Source organism: Lissotriton helveticus, chromosome 9, assembly GCF_964261635.1.
Source record: "Lissotriton helveticus chromosome 9, aLisHel1.1, whole genome shotgun sequence".
Taxonomy (NCBI): Eukaryota; Metazoa; Chordata; class Amphibia; order Caudata; family Salamandridae; genus Lissotriton; species Lissotriton helveticus.
Window position 1 is genome coordinate 610459480 of NC_136070.1, and position 18553 is coordinate 610478032.

The 18553-nt window shown below is 42.7% G+C and overlaps 1 protein-coding gene across 1 annotated transcript in view; it reads right to left on the reverse strand.

The window, feature by feature from the left end:
* SPTBN4 (spectrin beta, non-erythrocytic 4) overlaps nucleotides 1-18553 on the reverse strand; it is a 1415585-nt gene that overhangs the window by 974731 nt on the left and 422301 nt on the right. The window contains 1 exon segment of the mRNA XM_078660647.1: nucleotides 1230-1320. Coding sequence (XP_078516773.1) covers nucleotides 1230-1320 — 91 coding nt within the window.

Below are 18553 nucleotides of genomic sequence, written 5' to 3' on the forward strand. Positions count from 1 at the left end.
TATCGAGGACAAAATATCGAAAGGTAAATAGGTATACTTTTTCTATATCTAACTTCACATATATGTACCTTCACGATATATATAACTTCAAGTTATGTAGAAATGGTGTTTGGAATAGTACATTTTTACTTCCTCTATATGAAGTTACTTTTTGATATTTTGGTCTTTGAGATTTTGTCCACAATATTCTTGTAGCTTGATATTATTAGCCTCAATATTCAGTAGTACAGTCATCCTTTTTCAGCTGTTGATTGTTATTGAACATTAAGGGGCTGATTCTGATGCGGGTTGGAAATGCTTCCCGACCGAATCGGGTTGCAAATGGTTTCCGACCCACTCGAATCGGGAGACTCCGACCAAGTATGATGCATCCGGATGCTTCCAGATACTATTTGGTTGGACTCCCATTGACTTCAATGGGAGCACATGTTCCTAACCGCATCATAATTGGGCACTGGGTCACTCCAGATCCTATTTGGAAAGAGCAAATGCCATTAGGAGGCCTTCCTAACCGCATCAGAATCAGGCCCTGGGTGGGAATGCTTTCGAACCCGCATCAGAATCGGGCCCTAAGACAGAATGTATCTGTAATTTATGTTAACTCTTGAGAACTGGATAATGAAAACATGGTTTACTAAACTCTCTTGCTACACAATTACCTTCATCAGGATATTCAACAAACATCAGAGCATAAAGCCTTGCAAAACTCCTCTGTGGAATAATCTAATAAGCCAGGACAATTGCAAATGCATTAGCCGCGGCCTGCGCAGGTAAGAGTAGTGGTGCCTAGTTGGGGGGAGGGGAGAGGGATTCAACAGACAACCACCAGGGAAAATTAAATAAATAAATAATTTTCCCTAGTCGTTGTCTGTCGAAATCACCCCCCTCCCCCTTCCCCCACCCAGCCCCACCGCCTGACCGCTCTTACCTGGACAGGCAGCGGCTGATCAGAATATGATTTGATACAGCAAGGTTTCTAAGTGTTAGTCCAGTTTGTACAAGGTAGTATAGTGTAAAATCTATAGAGCATACAACTAAAGCTGCCTGTAGCGAGATTGCAGAAAGGTTGAGCAACATTCTGAGATGCCACACGCATAGTTTAACCCCTGAAGAGGCACACGGTTGTGCACACATACACACTTGAGGCAAATAGCACCGAAATGGTTACATACGCATATGCTGTAAAGTGCAACTAAGAAACAGACCTGATCAGAGGATGTTCCGCTTACCTCGTCGCAGTTCTGCAAGAACTTCTGCAGCGCCAAGTGGTCATTCAGACGCTGCAACCACTGAATGGCAAGTGCGCAATTCCGTAGGCTCCTAAAATGAAAATAAATTGCAGTTTACAGAAGTTCTTTTTCCATTAAATTTACAGAACCGTCCATTAAAGAGAACCTTTACATAAAATGCCTGCGCTCAAACTCAATTCTTCTTTGTTATTCCTCCTAAATTACAAAGAAAAGTTCAATTTCTTGAAAGGTATGGTCTACAGGATTTACATAAGCACACTTTCAAAAAGAGAAATTCGTGTCAGAAAAATATACATAAGTTGGTAGACTGACAGACCAAGGAAGTCGACTAACACCGAACCTGGTGGTGATAAACTTTAGACTTCTTTGAAGACTTCTTTGGTGTTCAGCACAGAAAGTTGGAGAAACAGCTGAGCAGACTTGGGCTAAGGGGACTGGCTGGAGCGTTAAGCTAAGAACTGGCTTCCTTAAAAGGCAGCAAAGAACTGCATCCGCTCTGGAGAAATGCCATATACTTAGAGTTGTTGCCAGTACTTCATTTGAATAAAAATAAGCGCCAGGGCTCTCGTCAGGAAACCTCTGCAACGTGCACCACACATTGCCCCTGCCATGATAGTAATAACGCAACTACTAACAATCACACTGCTACTGTGACAATTCGGATTATTTCAGGCCTCCAAATTTATAAGAATGGCTTGGGCAGCAGGCAATAGTCATTTTTAATGTATATTGAATTAATGATTGACTGTTGTTATGGTCATCTCAGACAGTGCCACCCTGTGCAGTGCAGACTGTCACAAGTGCCGGTGTTGACAATTAAGTGTAAGTGACGAGCACCGGGATACCACTGGCTCAAATTAAGCACTGGTTGTTGCAAAGATCAGTTCATGTACAGAGGTTATCAGTACATTCTCAGATGACCGTGCATAAAGATTTGAGAGTGAAGGTATTTCTATCTATGGACAATACAACGACTGGCATTCCTGATTTAAGTAGGATCGGAAATAAATTGTCTGGAGTGGGGGGCAACTTTGTAATGCAACCTCTTGTAAAGGTTGATGGTGACGCCTGTAAAGATGGTATGAAAAGCAGCAATCTTGTATCAGATTACTCTGGTAAGGGTGTATAAGAATCTGAGGAGATGTTATGGACATAGGGATGAGGTGTTTAGTACCAAACTGAAAATATAAGGCTGTGTTACAGTGGCAAGAGTGAAGACGTCTCTATAACTTTGGGACTGGTACTAAGGACCACATTCCCAAAAGGAATGTCTAGTGACAGACTTGGGGCCAGACGGAGATGAACTACAAAACCTGGGCATAATTTAACTCAAAACTTGGAAATTAAGCACAAGAATCTTAACATGCACCTAAGAGGGAAGGAAAAAAAACATACAAATTCCTAATGTAAACTCCACACAGAATACACAGAAAGTAATGTACACAGGATGAATACACCCTAAAGAATAGGTAAAGGTGTGAGAAGAATGGCTTAGAAGTATCATTTGAGTAAGTAAGCATTAATGGGCTGTCTTTGGTCTTGTGTTCTCTTGACAGACAATGCTACAGGCGCACATACAGTCCATACAAATAAGGCGAAATGCCAACATTACAACCTCTTGTGCACACAAAGGAAACATGCCTAAGGCACACAAGCCACGAGACAACAACACAGGCAAACATGCGCACATAGACAACAGTGCCAAATGACAAGTTATTTGGTGGTGGGTATGTTACGAATAAATTAACAGAACCATAGTAAACTAATTTGTACATGAAAAAGACAAATGGATACAAATAAAATTCCACTCCTTAGGGGAGTTTAGAAAGCCGGCTTTGTGCAGAACCATTATATTTAGCAATATAATACTCAGTGGGTTTCTACACACACCCCTGAATTATTTGTATGCTTTCCACACCATAGATTTAATACCAGTGAGATACATTTATTCTCACTCGGGGTCTGATTACAAGTAAGGCTCCAGGTTTTCCGTTTTTAATGATTTTTACAGATAAATACAGACAGAAAACAATGTTCTTCCTGTCTGTATTTACTTTTAATAGCGGGAAAATACAAATAATTATGCTTCTTGTTGGTGACTCTCCATGCTGTATTTCGTGCTTTCCAGGACAGCAGCTGAGTAGATACAAAGAGTGGGAAGTTTAATTAAAAACAGGTTCGGATTTCCCTGAATACAGGCATATGTTAACATATATGACTAGTATAATGCTGATAGTTCCCTGTGGGTATAATGTTTTGTTATATGTGGATGCGTAATTTGATAAAACACAAAAAGTAGCAAAGTATGAGTGCATGTTTATCAGTTAAATAAATGTAGAAATATACCATTCCACGACTCCATTTAGTCTCTAAATACAAAATAAATATGGATAAATACCAATAAGATGGTCAAGAAATAAATATGGATATATATATAGATGGAAATGTTAAAACACACAAATACCACAACACCAGGAGCTCTAATTACAAGTGACAAGTTAATTTACAATTGGATCATTACTAGAAGTGGTACAATATTTATCACACCCAGTATATGGCATATGCAGTAAAGCTCACACCCTCAGTTAAATTTCAGCAGGTCAAACATGCCACAATTTAACAATAACAGAAGGTCTGCGATTTGGTGGGGCATGCAAAAACTGCATGCTATTACCCAAAAACTCAAACTATTGAATTGTACAAGGTTTCTTGCTCCCAGGAATTACCAGATGCAATAAAGATCTCACGCCTGGTTCATTTTGAGCAGGTCAAATATGTTGGAGTTAAACAACGAGAAAGACCCACAGTTTACTGGGACATGTAGATTTTTGGTGAGATATGCACCAAAATCAGCATATTGTAACCCCAAAACTCGGAATATGCAAATTGGACAATGTTTATCGCTCCTACCTAGTAGATATCAGGCGAGAGAAATAAAGCATCCTAGGGAAAATTTCAGCTAGTCAAACCTGTCAGAATTTAAAAAGGAAAAAAGACCCAGTATTTAAATGGACACACAGATTTGTGAAACGGTAAACTCCACAAGCCGCATGTTAATACCCCAAAACTTGGAAGATGCGATAATTATGACCTCTCATAAACTCCAAACGCCTTAGCCACAGATATAGTAATTACTAAAGTTACTAATAATGAAATTAAGTGAAAAAAAAAGATAGTTTTAATTCCAATTTAATTGTTGTGGAGGTGAAACTTGGAAACATATTCTATTTTCGCACACCATAACAATTCTAAAAAAAAAAAAGCAGATATTCTCAACTAACTTAGGCCACATTTACATCCTTCTTCTGACAAGCTTTTGCCACGGATTCCAGGTGAAACGCGCACTAATCAAGATGGATTTCACTTCCACATTGTTTATTGGTGCCGCATTTGTCAAAATTAAGGCAGCAAAAAGAAAATCGTGGTAAATGAGGCGTAGTCTAGTTGTCTGTTGAATGAACATGCTGCTATCTAATATCCACTGAGTAAAACAGCTTTGTTAAAAGTAGAGAGAGTGGTTCACGGAGAAAACAAGAATGGTGTCATGCACACTTAGAGTGTGCCCACCACTCCTCCCCTGTGACCCCAGCCCCACCACGCCCTAACCTAGCCCCATAGCTAAGAAAAATAAAATGATAACAATGTTATTATCATTTTGTTTTTCCTTTTTTCACTGCACTGAGAGCAGTGGCGCAACGCTCCTACCCCCAACCGGAGGAATCTGCCCCTGCTCATTGCTCACTCGCACTCAGTTCTGTGGGTACATGTTCTTTGCAGCAGGCACAGTAACCCTCTGCACCACTTTGTGATGAGTCAAAACTGCCACTAGACAATTCCGATCATTCAACTGCACGAACAATAATCATCAGAGTTAACTTGACATTTTTATTGATGCCTGAAAAATGTTGGATGATCACCTGCTTTTAAACCCATACGGTATTTCTAAACAGCCAGCGGCGGCACTGGTCGCACCGCCCTAAAGCCAGCCCTGAATCGATGGGCCTGATACATTCTTCTCAGGTCAAAAACAGCGACTGGTTTTACATGTGCGAATATTTAAGTGCTGCAACGTATGTACAAATCAGTCAGAGTAAAGACAACCATTTGGTAAGATTCTCTGAATCCTACCTTTTTGCTGTTGATACAGGATTCTCTGCATGTGAATCCTTCATAATGGGATGGAGGCCTGCAATGGACACTAGACCTCTATTCCCGCCCTCCATATTCTCAAAGTGGCATTTTTTGCTGCAGCCCCTGTCCTTGAGTTCAGTGGTGTAGAGTGGCATAGAGTGCATTGGCATAGAATGCAGTGGCATAGAGTGGCGTTGAGAGCATCGGCGTAGAGTGCAGTAGTACAGAGTAGAGTGCAGTGGCGTAGAGTGAAGTGACACAGAATGCAGTGGTCCAGGGTAGTGTGCAGTGGCGTAGAGTAGAGAGGAGTAAAGTGTAATGGCATTGAGTAAAATGGAATAGAGCGCCATGGCATAGAATGAAGTGGTGCAGAGTAGATAAGAATGGCGTACAATGGTCTGGCGTATATTGCATGGGCATAGAGTTGAGTGGTACAGAGTTGACTGTATTGGCATATAGTGCAGCGACATAGAGTGCAGTGTTGCACTGTGGCACAGAGCGGAGTGGTATACAGAAAATATGAGTAGAGTGGAGTGGCCTAGAATGGAGAGCTGTAGAGTGCAGTGGCAAGTGGTGTAGAGCAGAGTGGCATAGAGTGCATTGGCACAGGGTAGAGTGGTGTGGAGCAGAGTAAAGAGGCATAGAGCTTAGTGGTGCAGAGTGGAGTACAGTGCAGTAGCATAGAGTGGAGTTGAGTGCAGTAGCGTGGAGTGCTGTAAAATGGAGTCAGTGGAGTAGAGTGCAGTGGCATGGAGTAGAGTAGAGTAAAATCCATATTTGTAAAGCGCAAACTACTCACCCTTACGGGTCTCAAGGTGCTGGGGGCCGTCGTGGAAATTAAGTGAGCTATTGCCCAGAGTCACATGGTGCTGAGCTGAGGCCGGAGCCAGGGATCGAACCGTGAACCCTGTGCTCCGAAGATAGCTGCCCTGGCCGCTGCACCACACCTCTCCACGTGTAGAGTTGCATAGAGTCAAGTATGCATGGTGTGGTAGCACACTGCCATTACAGACAGCACATTTTCAACTGAAATGACCATTAGAATTGCACAGAAATACAGTTTTACTAATAAAACTATGCAGCACACAAACGATAATATGTGGAAATGGCATCACCTAGTGAATTACTTAGTTTTGATCATATTAAAGAATTTGTTTCCAGCACACTTCTGAATTAACAAAAAGTGTGCTTCATTTGTACTTTCCTAAATCTGATATGTTCTAAAATACTTGCGCATTTCACTTAAATGTTTTGTGCTTGAAAAAAATACCTCCTGTACCCCCAGTAACCAGCAAGCTTGTCAAATAAATCCTCTCAGTCAGAATAAGAAAAGGAAACACCAAGCTCCTTCTGAAAACAGAGCCTGCCCTTTGACCTCTGTCTTTGAATGCACGGCAAATGTGACAAGATAAGGATAAGCTTTACAGGCCTGTTTACAAAAAGGATCACTCACAGAAGAATACAAGGAGAGGTAGTGTGAAAAGGCTTTGCTCTTTGGGAGAGCCAAACTCATGCTGAACAGCCTAAAATAAATAAAGCCAGCAAATAGAAAGCCAGAAAATGTGAGTTACAAACCACAAAGCCAATGGTAAGCAACAGGCGGAATGAATTTCCAGGGAAGCTTTCTGAATGTCCCCAAGATGTCTTTAACAAACAAGACAGCTGAGCTGTCTCGTAGGCTTCAACCGAAAAAGTGGCATGGTGCAAAGGACACTGCAGGAAGCAGGCAGCTGCCCTCTGGACCCATGTGTGCTCCCACTGATGCTCACAGCCCTAGAGTGGAAGCTATCCCACATAGATAGTTTTTACTTTCCAAATAGATAGCACACTCTTTTGTGTATCTATATCCAAAGAATGGTTTGGTATGGCTATTAAGGTTGCAAAGCAATAATACACTCAACAACAAATCGTTAGAGAAGGTGACGGCCATGTCTCTTTCTCTTTTCCAAGCGATTCGTAATGTGTTGCAAAGCATACAAAGCGATACGCACAGATATGTGCAATTCACAATGCACCTTTGATACGCTGCAACCCTGGATTTATGGTTTTAAGAATTGCTGGCTTTGTGACCATAAAAATCACTAGTACATCAGGTCTGCAGTCTGAATGGATGGAAGTAGAGCTGGTCACAGGATCTCTTGCGGTGGCTTGTTATAGAAGAGGAAAAAGGACTGACAATGCTGGAGCTGCGGTAGGACAAGAAACTGCTGTTGAGTGGGTGTGCTCACCATTCACAAAAAAACACGTAATGTTGTGACAAGTGATCTCAGGAACACACATAATGTGTGCATTAGAACTGCCACAATAGTTGCTGTCTCTTTCCTTCAAAGTTTCCTTTTAAGATGCAACGTAAAGCCGCATCACCACCTACAATTATTCCAGACACAAGCAAACCACACCTAGATTTTAAAAAATCCCGAAATTCAGGCAAACAAAATTAAATAAAAAAAGGAGGCAATTTAAAATATCACACTGCTGTACAAATAAAATGTCCCCTCTAAAAATATTGGAAGATTCTTAAGTGCAGAGGATTTGAAGTCCAGGGATAGAACAACAGTCAGGCATAATAAAAGCACAGGCTGTTGCAAGGGTATGTCCATGTATACAAACCAACACACCAGATCCAGGCAGGAAACGCTCAATTTTTAATGGCAAAAAACAAGTTTACTTTAGATTTCTCCTGCCTGAGAATTGACTCCACTTGAATGCAAATCAGCAGGGAAAATAAATTCCCACAATTTATTTTTGAAAATCTCGTTCCTTTCTTCTTCTTAAAGTTGGCATGTATGTTTAAGAATTTCTTATACGTGTCATATGTAAACTATGATGGTTCCATCACAAATAGCACGTTGTCAGTCCAAGTTATCACACAAAAACATACTTATCAAGCATGACGTGTACACACCCCTGCTGTTTGAACATCCTTGGCCAAAGCACCTGCTTTTTATTTAGTTTATTCTTTTACCTTTGAGCAAGAGGGGCTGAGACATTTGCTTTCATTAGCTCGCTCTGATCCCCCTGGCGTTGAGCGAAAACAGCAGAATTTACATACATTTGCATTCATTAACGCGTCCTCTCTTCGTGCATCCCCTTAGCTGCCACGTGGGCCTGTGCTGACATTTTAGCACCCTGGCAGGCTTGGCAATAAAAGGCCACGCATGCCCCAGACGTGCTATCTACGGCATAAATGCCAGAGGGCAGTAGCGTCAAGCCAACGTGATGGTGAGGACCTTCAGCATCCAGTCACGTGATCTCAAGAATCGCCAACAGCCTACTACTCTCATCCATGGCTGTGCTGGATCTGCTGCTGGATTCTTTATTTTTGGTAAATACAATTTCACATACCACTACTTGCCGAATATGTATGAGTTTCCTACAGGACCGGCTTTAGTACGAGTGACGGTTGGCGATGAACTTGGCGGGGGCGGGGGGGGGATGATTAGGGTGGGATGCTGTGTTTAGGAATAATTAATGGGCTTAAAAGCACCTGCTGTAGAGTTCCTTGTGTGTTCAGCAGGTTTTGAGGCAACAATAAAAATGCTGATTAATGTTCCTGCTATTGAGGGATCGAAATTTGGTATAATCGCAAGTTTGACTTATAAAGTAGCAGAGGGTTAATATGCCTGCAGCAAAGAATGTGTGCCACGCACCAACGAACTGCATTTTATGTGGATAGCTCAGTGGGTTCCTGCTGTTGCCACAGAGATCCTTTTTTATTTGCAGTTCATAAACTACCATCTTAATATAGCCTAGTGACCTATGGACTGTAATCAAAGAGTTGCATGCAAAACTACATGGTATAAATTGGAATGTTATGTTTTTCCCAGTCATTCATTTTCTTAATTTTGCTAAAAAAGGTTTGTTTGGGTAGAAATACAATCTTATTGGTAAAGCCACCCCCAACCACTGTGGTACGTTTTAAGTCCTGAGTTTGTGTTTCTCCAGACCAAACACTCTTAAAATATACCGCCTATTAGTATGGATGATGTGTGATTCCTACGCCTTGTAGTACTCATTATTTTATATAACATTTCCTACAGACTGATTTAAACAGATGTGCTTCATTGTCTCTGTATGAGTGTGTGATGTAAAGTGCCCTGACATCCTACATTGCCATGAGTAGTGCTATAAAACAAATGAAATTCAGGTGAGGAGGGGCTATGGAGAGAAGACGAGCCCTGTTGGCAGTGGGGGAATTAGTGGAGGAGGTCATTGGGTCAGCGCCAAAATAGATTTTTGCACTGGGCGCCACCATTGCTCAGGGCGGCTCCGGTTTCCTCCTTAAGAACGTTCTGTAATCTCTAATGCGTTGGCATCTACTGTTTATAAATACGTGTGTGCTAAAAGCGAGATGATAATGCAGCAGAATGTGAACGCATAATTTGTCTCATGATTCAGTTCGGCATTGCTGCAAAGTCCCATTGGTCATGCCTATTAGTAACCATCCTGTATGTGCTCTGGAGCCATCACACTCCTCCTGCCTTGCAGTGGGGGTGGTACTTTGGGGACAGATATACTAAACTATTTTGCAGTTGCAAACACTTGACTGGTAAAATTGGCTTGTTGGTGACCACAAAATAGGTATTCCCCATGCATGATTCCCATTTTAGGAGTCTGTTATCTTTTCCCCAGTCCTACAATGAGATTTGAAATGGTTAACGATTTGGAAGGGGCACACCTTTTAAATTGCAAACCGGTAGCCTATATATCAGTGATTTGCAACCGGAAATCTGGTCGCAAACTGTTGAATAGCTACAGAATCCCAAGTTGGAGCAGTAAACTATTGCATAAAGGAAGGAATCCACGTTGGACCCCTTCCCCTCTCTAAATTAGGGTAAAAGTTTCTGAAGGAGCAGGCAGTGATCCAGGGGAACACTGCCAACTCATAGAGAAACTTTAAAAATAGAAAGCTTCACTTTAAGGAAATGGTGCGGCTTTCAAAAACAGTTTGTTAATTTAAAGATAATCACTGACATGGTGGCCTGCTAACCGTGGCAGTTCTCCACCCCTGTGATTGTACCCAATAGTAGTGAGCATCAAATAGTGGCCTACCTTATGAATATTGATTATGTATGTCGGATTGGGACCTACTCCAATTCGGAATTTTACGAACTGACCTATTAGTACATAGGTCAATCCCCAAAAATTTGCAACCGTTTTTTGAGACCTGGTATAATGTACTGGGCTTAGCCCTTAATTCCTTCCAATGAGTGCCTAGGAAACTTGGAGCCATATATAGGTAATCTACATTTACCGATTCTAAAATACCGAATTTTACCGATTCGGTACTTTAGAATCGGTAAATGCTATGTAGGAAAAAAATCTGTAAATTTGACAGAATCTGTAACATTCGGTAATTACCGATTCAGTATTTACCGATTCGGTAATTCCCATTCATTCCTATGGGCCTGGAGGCCCATAGGAATGAATGAGAATTACTGATTCGGTAAATACCGAATCGGTAATAGAGGGAAGACTTACGAGGGTGGCAGGGTGTCACATTGACACCCTGTTGCACCCCTGAATAGTGCATGAGTGCACATGTGGCACACATACATGCCCTAAGGGCATGTATGTCTGCCACATGGCACTGTTAAAAATTGCTAAAAATAGCTTTTTTAACGGTTTTCGATATTTACCACCAACTTGTCTTTAGTGGTAAATAACGAATCCTGAAATGAGAAAAGCACTAATTTGAGTGCTCCCTACATTAAGGATTCGGTAATTTACCGAATCTGTATTTTAGGACTTCTGTAATTTACCGATTCCTTAAATTACCGATTCGGTAAATTACCAAATCCTTCAATTTGGCCTCCTACATCTGAAAAGCCTAATACCGGTCGGTAACTGCAGAAATTCGGTAATTTCGGCCGTTACCGACTGGTATTAGGCTACCTACATCTGGCCCTAGATCTGCTGAATAACTATATTGGTTGACAAACAGTATGAACTGACGGGTTAGGAAAAACATCATTTATCAAGAGAAACACCATTGTTAAATGTATGAAGGTAAATCAGAATTTACTCCATCCCAGCTGTAATATTTTGTCTGCTCTTATACTAGTGTTACCACCACGTGACCCATGATCCGCACTACAGCTCTCAGTTTGGTTTCCCTTAACCACCCAATCCACTTAAATAATATGTTCTGTTACTGTTCTTTTGCACACCGTTTCTGTTCGAAATGTTATAGCTGCTAAACAAATAAAAAATAAGTAAACATGACTGTGTCCAGTGTGAGGAGTTAAAGATTGAGCTAGTTGTGATTTGTAAATCGCTCCATATTGTACCATGTAACTAACTTGCAGTCTCTACTTTACTACTATAAATGCAAGACTATAAATATGTTTACTTTCATTTTGTCTAAATCAGTGCCTAGTTCACAATTAGGCACTTTATGGTGCTAGGCTAACAAGGTAATACAGAGGTTTGTAGAAGGCAACTAAAAGGTTATATACACACACACAGGAGTAAAAACACATATTAACTAGTCTTGTATTACAAAGAATAGGGGTCCGAGTAACACAGAATCTTTCCATATTTAAACATAGAGAAATTGAAAAAGTTGGTTGCTGGTTACAGAGCAGAAGACAAAGAGTTGTGAGCTACTACAATCCTGTGCAAAATGTATTAAATGATATGGTACCATGACAAGCCACTGATAGCAAGGAACAGAAGGTGTAATGTCAGACTAGTAGTACCAGCTCAGAGTAAAAAGTGTCTGTTATTGGTATTCACACACCGACAGTGGCTTTAGCGGGGCACATAATGTCAAATAATACTTTGGAGACATGTCAGCTGTTGGGGCTCTCCTTTTCTAAAAAAATGAAAGAACCAACTGAGGAGAAGAAGGGAGGCTGACATCCAAGAACCTCAAACACAGGGAGTTTGGGGGGCTTCTAGTATGAGACTGAGACAATCAATCCAGAATAATCGGTAGTAAATGAAAGCCCTAATCATCTTGTGAGTTTTTTGACTCCTACGTGAAAAAGAGCAGAGGTCTAGATCTGATGTGTACATTTTATTTCGTTTTGGTTTTTATTTTGTATCGCATAGATTGCGCTTAACTTTTGCACAAAATAATAGGCGCTTACCTTTTGCACAAAAGAGAGGGGACAAAGAGAAAGAGAGTGTGTAGAGAGAAAGAGTGTGTGTGTGTGTGTGTGAGAGAGAAAGAAAGAGTTATTCTGGTATGTAGCGTTTTAGCTAGGTGGTATGCAACCGCAAGGCTGGTACTGAGCCAGTTAAAAAAAACATAAAACACGGTATTTATCACTCCGGGGTTTGTGGAGCGCAAATACTATTTTGGAAAGAAGAGAAAAACGCCCTCTAAATATTTAAACCGCCATCAGCACACTCAAAGGGGAGTTTAGGTGTGAAATCAGCGGATAAATGCATACAAAATGAGGCGATGAGTGAGAGAGGAGAGATAGGAAGAGACAGGTAGAAGGCGACAGGCCACTTAACTCTGTCCTAAGTGAAGCTGGCAGCTCAAGCTGAAATTGCTGAGCGGAGAAGGCCAAAGGAGCAAGCCTGGATGAGGAACACGTTCTGTTTGTGTCATGCCAATGATTATATTGAGTTTTATTTTAATTATACTATGTTATATGTTATTGAACTTGCGGCAGGCAGGTGAAGAGTAAGGGCCTGACTTAGATCTTGGTGGACAGGTTACTCCGTCACAAAGCTGACTGATATACCGGCTGCCGTAATATAAATCCCATTATATCCTATTGGATTTGTATTTTGGCGGATGGGATATCCATCATATCGCAGAAATACAGAGGGAGAGAAAAGAAAATAGCAAATCTCTCTATTGGGACCTAATAGTGTCCTCTTTACATGCCCAGAATACACAGTTAATCTGGAAACAACCAAGAAAACAAAAACAAGAGAAGATGCACAAGGAGAGGAAAAAGATACCCATCAGCCCACTCATAAGTGGAATCTCGTCATCTGGGTATATGTTGGTAAATGGTGTCCTCTAGGGTCTGCCTTGGAAACAATCCATAGGACTGCCTAGTGATGGACCCAGAACATTTCACCAACAGATGACAGTATATGAGCGGGAGGGGTTGAGGTTGCAGTGCTCAAAGAAAAAGAAGAAGAAAAGGAAAATAATCCAAGTGATTCTAAAAATACCTACGATGATGTCATGAAATACTTTATTAGGGCTGACCATCAAAGTGGTATGGTTAAAAACAGTATGCTGATAGCATGTAAGGAATTGCTACCCACCAATGTTGTTATTCGGTCAACATGTTTCAGCCTCAAGGGCTTTCGTCAGGACCTATGGTGCTACTGCAACACTTACTTAAGTGATGTGAAAGTGGGATCTACATCTGCTTTCCAAACTGAAAAGAGTGTATCTTCTCCTGCATAGACACAATACAAAAGACAGAAACAGAGACATGGACAAATTATGTCAACAAAAAGAAGTGCACAGACTGCAAACTCTCGTTTCTATGGTCTTTATAATATGGCTATGAACACTTGAAAGACACTCACCCTTATTGTGGGGAGAGAAAACCTCACCTCACCTGGCCACTGCTCAGGAAGAAAGGGAGGCCACGCACTGGAAATAAACAGAACACTTAGAAAGTTATAACCAGTGGTAGTAGAAACACAATCTACAGACAAGAAAAACTGGATTCAAAACACATAAATCAGAGACATACATGGTGACACAATGGCCAGACTGGTTTCCTCTTGCATCAGGAAAGTATACCACAAAGCCTCACTGACTGCACTGCTTGCACAAACCTGTAGACCTATAAAGTACAAAGGCCCAGGTAGCCAGCCGCAGTCACTGGGGATAGAGGCGCCTACTCCTGTGCTTTCCACCTAGTACTCAAAGACCAAAGACCAAAGCAATAATGCTATTGACTGTACCACCACCACTGACCTCTCCGTCGTTGCCTCGGAGTGAAAACTGAGCCGAGGGGGAGGCGACGACTGATGGTCACACGCGATGTTAAATACACTGCAGTGGACCTGAAAGGAAACTCCTTTGTTTCAAAATTTGATTGGCTCATGTGTAGGCCAATGGGAATCGGCTCACAGGCAGCCAACCGTGACCTACACTGATAAGCCTGCAGTGGACCTAAAAGGAAATTCCTTTGTTTCAAAATGTGATTGGCTCATGTGTAGGCCAATGGGAATCGGCTCACAGGCAGCCAACCGTGACCTACACTGATAAGCCTGCAGTGGACCTGAAAGGAAACTCCTTTGTTTCAAAATTTGATTGGGTCATGTGTAGGCCAATGGGAATCGGCTCACAGGCAGCCAACCGTGACCTACACTGATAAGCCTGCAGTGGACCTGAAAGGAAACTCCTTTGTTTCAAAATTTGATTGGCTCATGTGTAGGCCAATGGGAATCGGCTCACAGGCAGCCAACCGTGACCTACACTGATAGGCCTGCAGTGGACCTGAAAGGAACATTTGATTGGCTCATGTGTAGGCCAATGGGAATCGGCTCACAGGCAGCCAAACATGACCTACACTGATAAGCCTGCAGTGGACCTGAAAGGAAACTCCTTTGTTTCAAAATTTGATTGGCTCATGTGTAGGCCAATGGGAATCGGCTCACAGGCAGCCAACCGTGACCAACACTGATAAGCCTCAGCCACATTAACAGGCCGACCGTGAGACATACCTCACGCGCATATGCGCACCAGTCAAATCGTAAGGCAGTAAGATGGTGTGTTGTATTCTATCCAAAGAAGAGCCATAAGAAGAGCTAGGTGTGTTTATTTATTTATACTGCTAGAGGGCAATGTTTAGAGGTCGCGCGCTAATTTAGCCGTTTGCCAACTTCCAGTCGGATAGTACCGGGGGCTTAAACTGATATAGACACTGGCTACATATATTCAATATATATAGAACATGAGAAGGGGAACCCTACCCAGCGAGGGTGTTAGAGCTCAGTGGAGGTAACCCTTATGCCAAAGGCTGTTAGCACAAGGACTCTGTGTTCGGAAAAACAATCTGCGCAGTCACAGCTGCATCCAAGGAATGTCATCATTCAATCCTTCTGTGTCACTATGAAGTTTGAAAACCCACTTCTGTTCTTTCCTCAATAGGAAAAGTGAAACATCCGTGACGTGACTAGGTATGTAAGGTTGTTCTAGAACCAACCATCTCAGTTCATCTGGACTATGTCTCTTGTCAAGGAAGTGAGTGGTGAGCCGTGTTGCCTGTTTTCTGCGTCTCATGGTGCTCATATGTTCCTGCACGCGCAATTTGATTTTTCTTGCGGTCATGCCGATATACCTTAGTCCACAGGGGCAGGTAATTTGGTATATCACTTTCTCACTGTTGCAATTAGTGTGGTGTTTCAATTGCCATGGTCGCGAGGTCCCAATGTCCACTTCAAGTGTTTTACTGGTCAGTGGGCATACTGAGCAATTCCCGCAGGGATGATGTCCTCGTACCGGGGGCAGACCCCATAGAGTTTGCGGGGGTTCACATACTTCTTGCCGAGGTCGTGTATGCACAAGAGAGTCTCTCAAGTTGTTCCCTCTTTTAAAAGAAAAGAGTGGAAGGGGAATGGTCTCACCGGAGCTGTTCAGAATGCGCCACCTTTTCCTGATCATCTTTTGGATTTTAGAAGATGATGTGTTGTACGTTGTCACGCACACCAATCTGTCTAGTGGTGGTTTGACAACTGGAGGCTCAAGCAGCGCTTCGCGATGGTTATTCGCAGCGCGTTTCATTGAAGTCCGGACAAGGTTATTGTTTGCTCGAACCTCTGTCCTCCTTTGTTGACATCTTTTTAAGTCCCATTGTTAAGACAATGCCGACCTACCTTCAGGACACCAAAGATGTCCTGCGCATTCTACCTGAGGTGACCTTCGACATTAATACTGACATTTTAGCTAGTTTTGATGTCGAATCTTTGTACACTTGTATTCCTCAAATGGATACACTACAAACTGTACAAGAACTTTTAGAGGCTTTCCCTTCTACCTTGACAACTCCCACTCACTTTGTCATGGAATTAGCTCGGATTGCTATGACCGAGAACTTTTTTGCCTTTGAGGATTCCCTGTATTTACAAACCTCGGGGACATCAATGGGCAGCAAATTTGCCCCTAGCCTGGCTAATTTGTATGTCCACCAGTTTGAGACCCACCACGTGTTGAGCACCAACAACCCTCATCATCATCAATTGATGATGTGGAAGCGGTACATCGACGACATTCTTGTCGTCTGGCGTGGCGATGTACCTTCCCTCTTGTTGTTTCAAGAGTGGCTGAATGGTCAGAATGCTTTTTTGAGGTTTACCCTTGAGCATAGTAGAACAGAGCTCCCCTTCTTGGATCTTGTCATCTTTCCAGAAGATGGCCATTTGGCAAGCTCCTTGTATCGGAAACCCATGGCTCGGAACTCCCTGCTGAGATTCGATAGCCATCACCCCCGGTCCCTCCGTGAGAACCTCCCCTTTGGACAGTTCTTGAGGGTCCGGAGGAATTGTTCAAACATTCCAGACTTCCGCCGAAAAGCGAAAGATCTCTCCATGAAGTTGAAAGTGAGACGCTATCCGAATAACCTTGTCCGGACTTCAATGAAACGCGCTGCGAATAACCATCGCGAAGCGCTGCTTGAGCCTCCAGTTGTCAAACCACCACTAGACAGATTGGTGTGCGTGACAACGTACAACACATCATCTTCTAAAATCCAAAAGATGATCAGGAAAAGGTGGCGCATTCTGAACAGCTCCGGTGAGACCATTCCCCTTCCACTCTTTTCTTTTAAAAGAGGGAACAACTTGAGAGACTCTCTTGTGCATACACGACCTCGGCAAGAAGTATGTGAACCCCCGCAAACTCTATGGGGTCTGCCCCCGGTACGAGGACATCATCCCTGCGGGAATTGCTCAGTATGCCCACTGACCAGTAAAACACTTGAAGTGGACATTGGGACCTCGCGACCATGGCAATTGAAACACCACACTAATTGCAACAGTGAGAAAGTGATATACCAAATTACCTGCCCCTGTGGACTAAGGTATATCGGCATGACCGCAAGAAAAATCAAATTGCGCGTGCAGGAACATATGAGCACCATGAGACGCAGAAAACAGGCAACACGGCTCACCACTCACTTCCTTGACAAGAGACATAGTCCAGATGAACTGAGATGGTTGGTTCTAGAACAACCTTACATACCTAGTCACGTCACGGATGTTTCACTTTTCCTATTGAAGAAAGAACAGAAGTGGGTTTTCAAACTTCATAGTGACACAGAAGGATTGAATGATGACATTCCTTGGATGCAGCTGTGACTGCGCAGATTGTTTTTCCGAACACAGAGTCCTTGTGCTAACAGCCTTTGGCATAAGGGTTACCTCCACTGAGCTCTAACACCCTCGCTGGGTAGGGTTCCCCTTCTCATGTTCTATATATATTGAATATATGTAGCCAGTGTCTATATCAGTTTAAGCCCCCGGTACTATCCGACTGGAAGTTGGCAAACGGCTAAATTAGCGCGCGACCTCTAAACATTGCCCTCTAGCAGTATAAATAAATAAACACACCTAGCTCTTCTTATGGCTCTTCTTTGGATAGAATACAACACACCATCTTACTGCCTTACGATTTGACTGGTGCGCATATGCGCGTGAGGTATGTCTCACGGTCGGCCTGTTAATGTGGCTGAGGCTTATCAGTGTTGGTCACGGTTGGCTGCCTGTGAGCCGATTCCCATTGGCCTACACATGAGCCAATCAAATTTTGAAACAAAGGAGTTTCCTTTCAGGTCCACTGCAGGCTTATCAGTGTAGGTCATGTTTGGCTGCCTGTGAGCCGATTCCCATTGGCCTACACATGAGCCAATCAAATGTTCCTTTCAGGTCCACTGCAGGCCTATCAGTGTAGGTCACGGTTGGCTGCCTGTGAGCCGATTCCCATTGGCCTACACATGAGCCAATCAAATTTTGAAACAAAGGAGTTTCCTTTCAGGTCCACTGCAGGCTTATCAGTGTAGGTCACGGTTGGCTGCCTGTGAGCCGATTCCCATTGGCCTACACATGAGCCAATCAAATTTTGAAACAAAGGAGTTTCCTTTCAGGTCCACTGCAGGCTTATCAGTGTAGGTCACGGTTGGCTGCCTGTGAGCCGATTCCCATTGGCCTACACATGAGCCAATCAAATTTTGAAACAAAGGAAT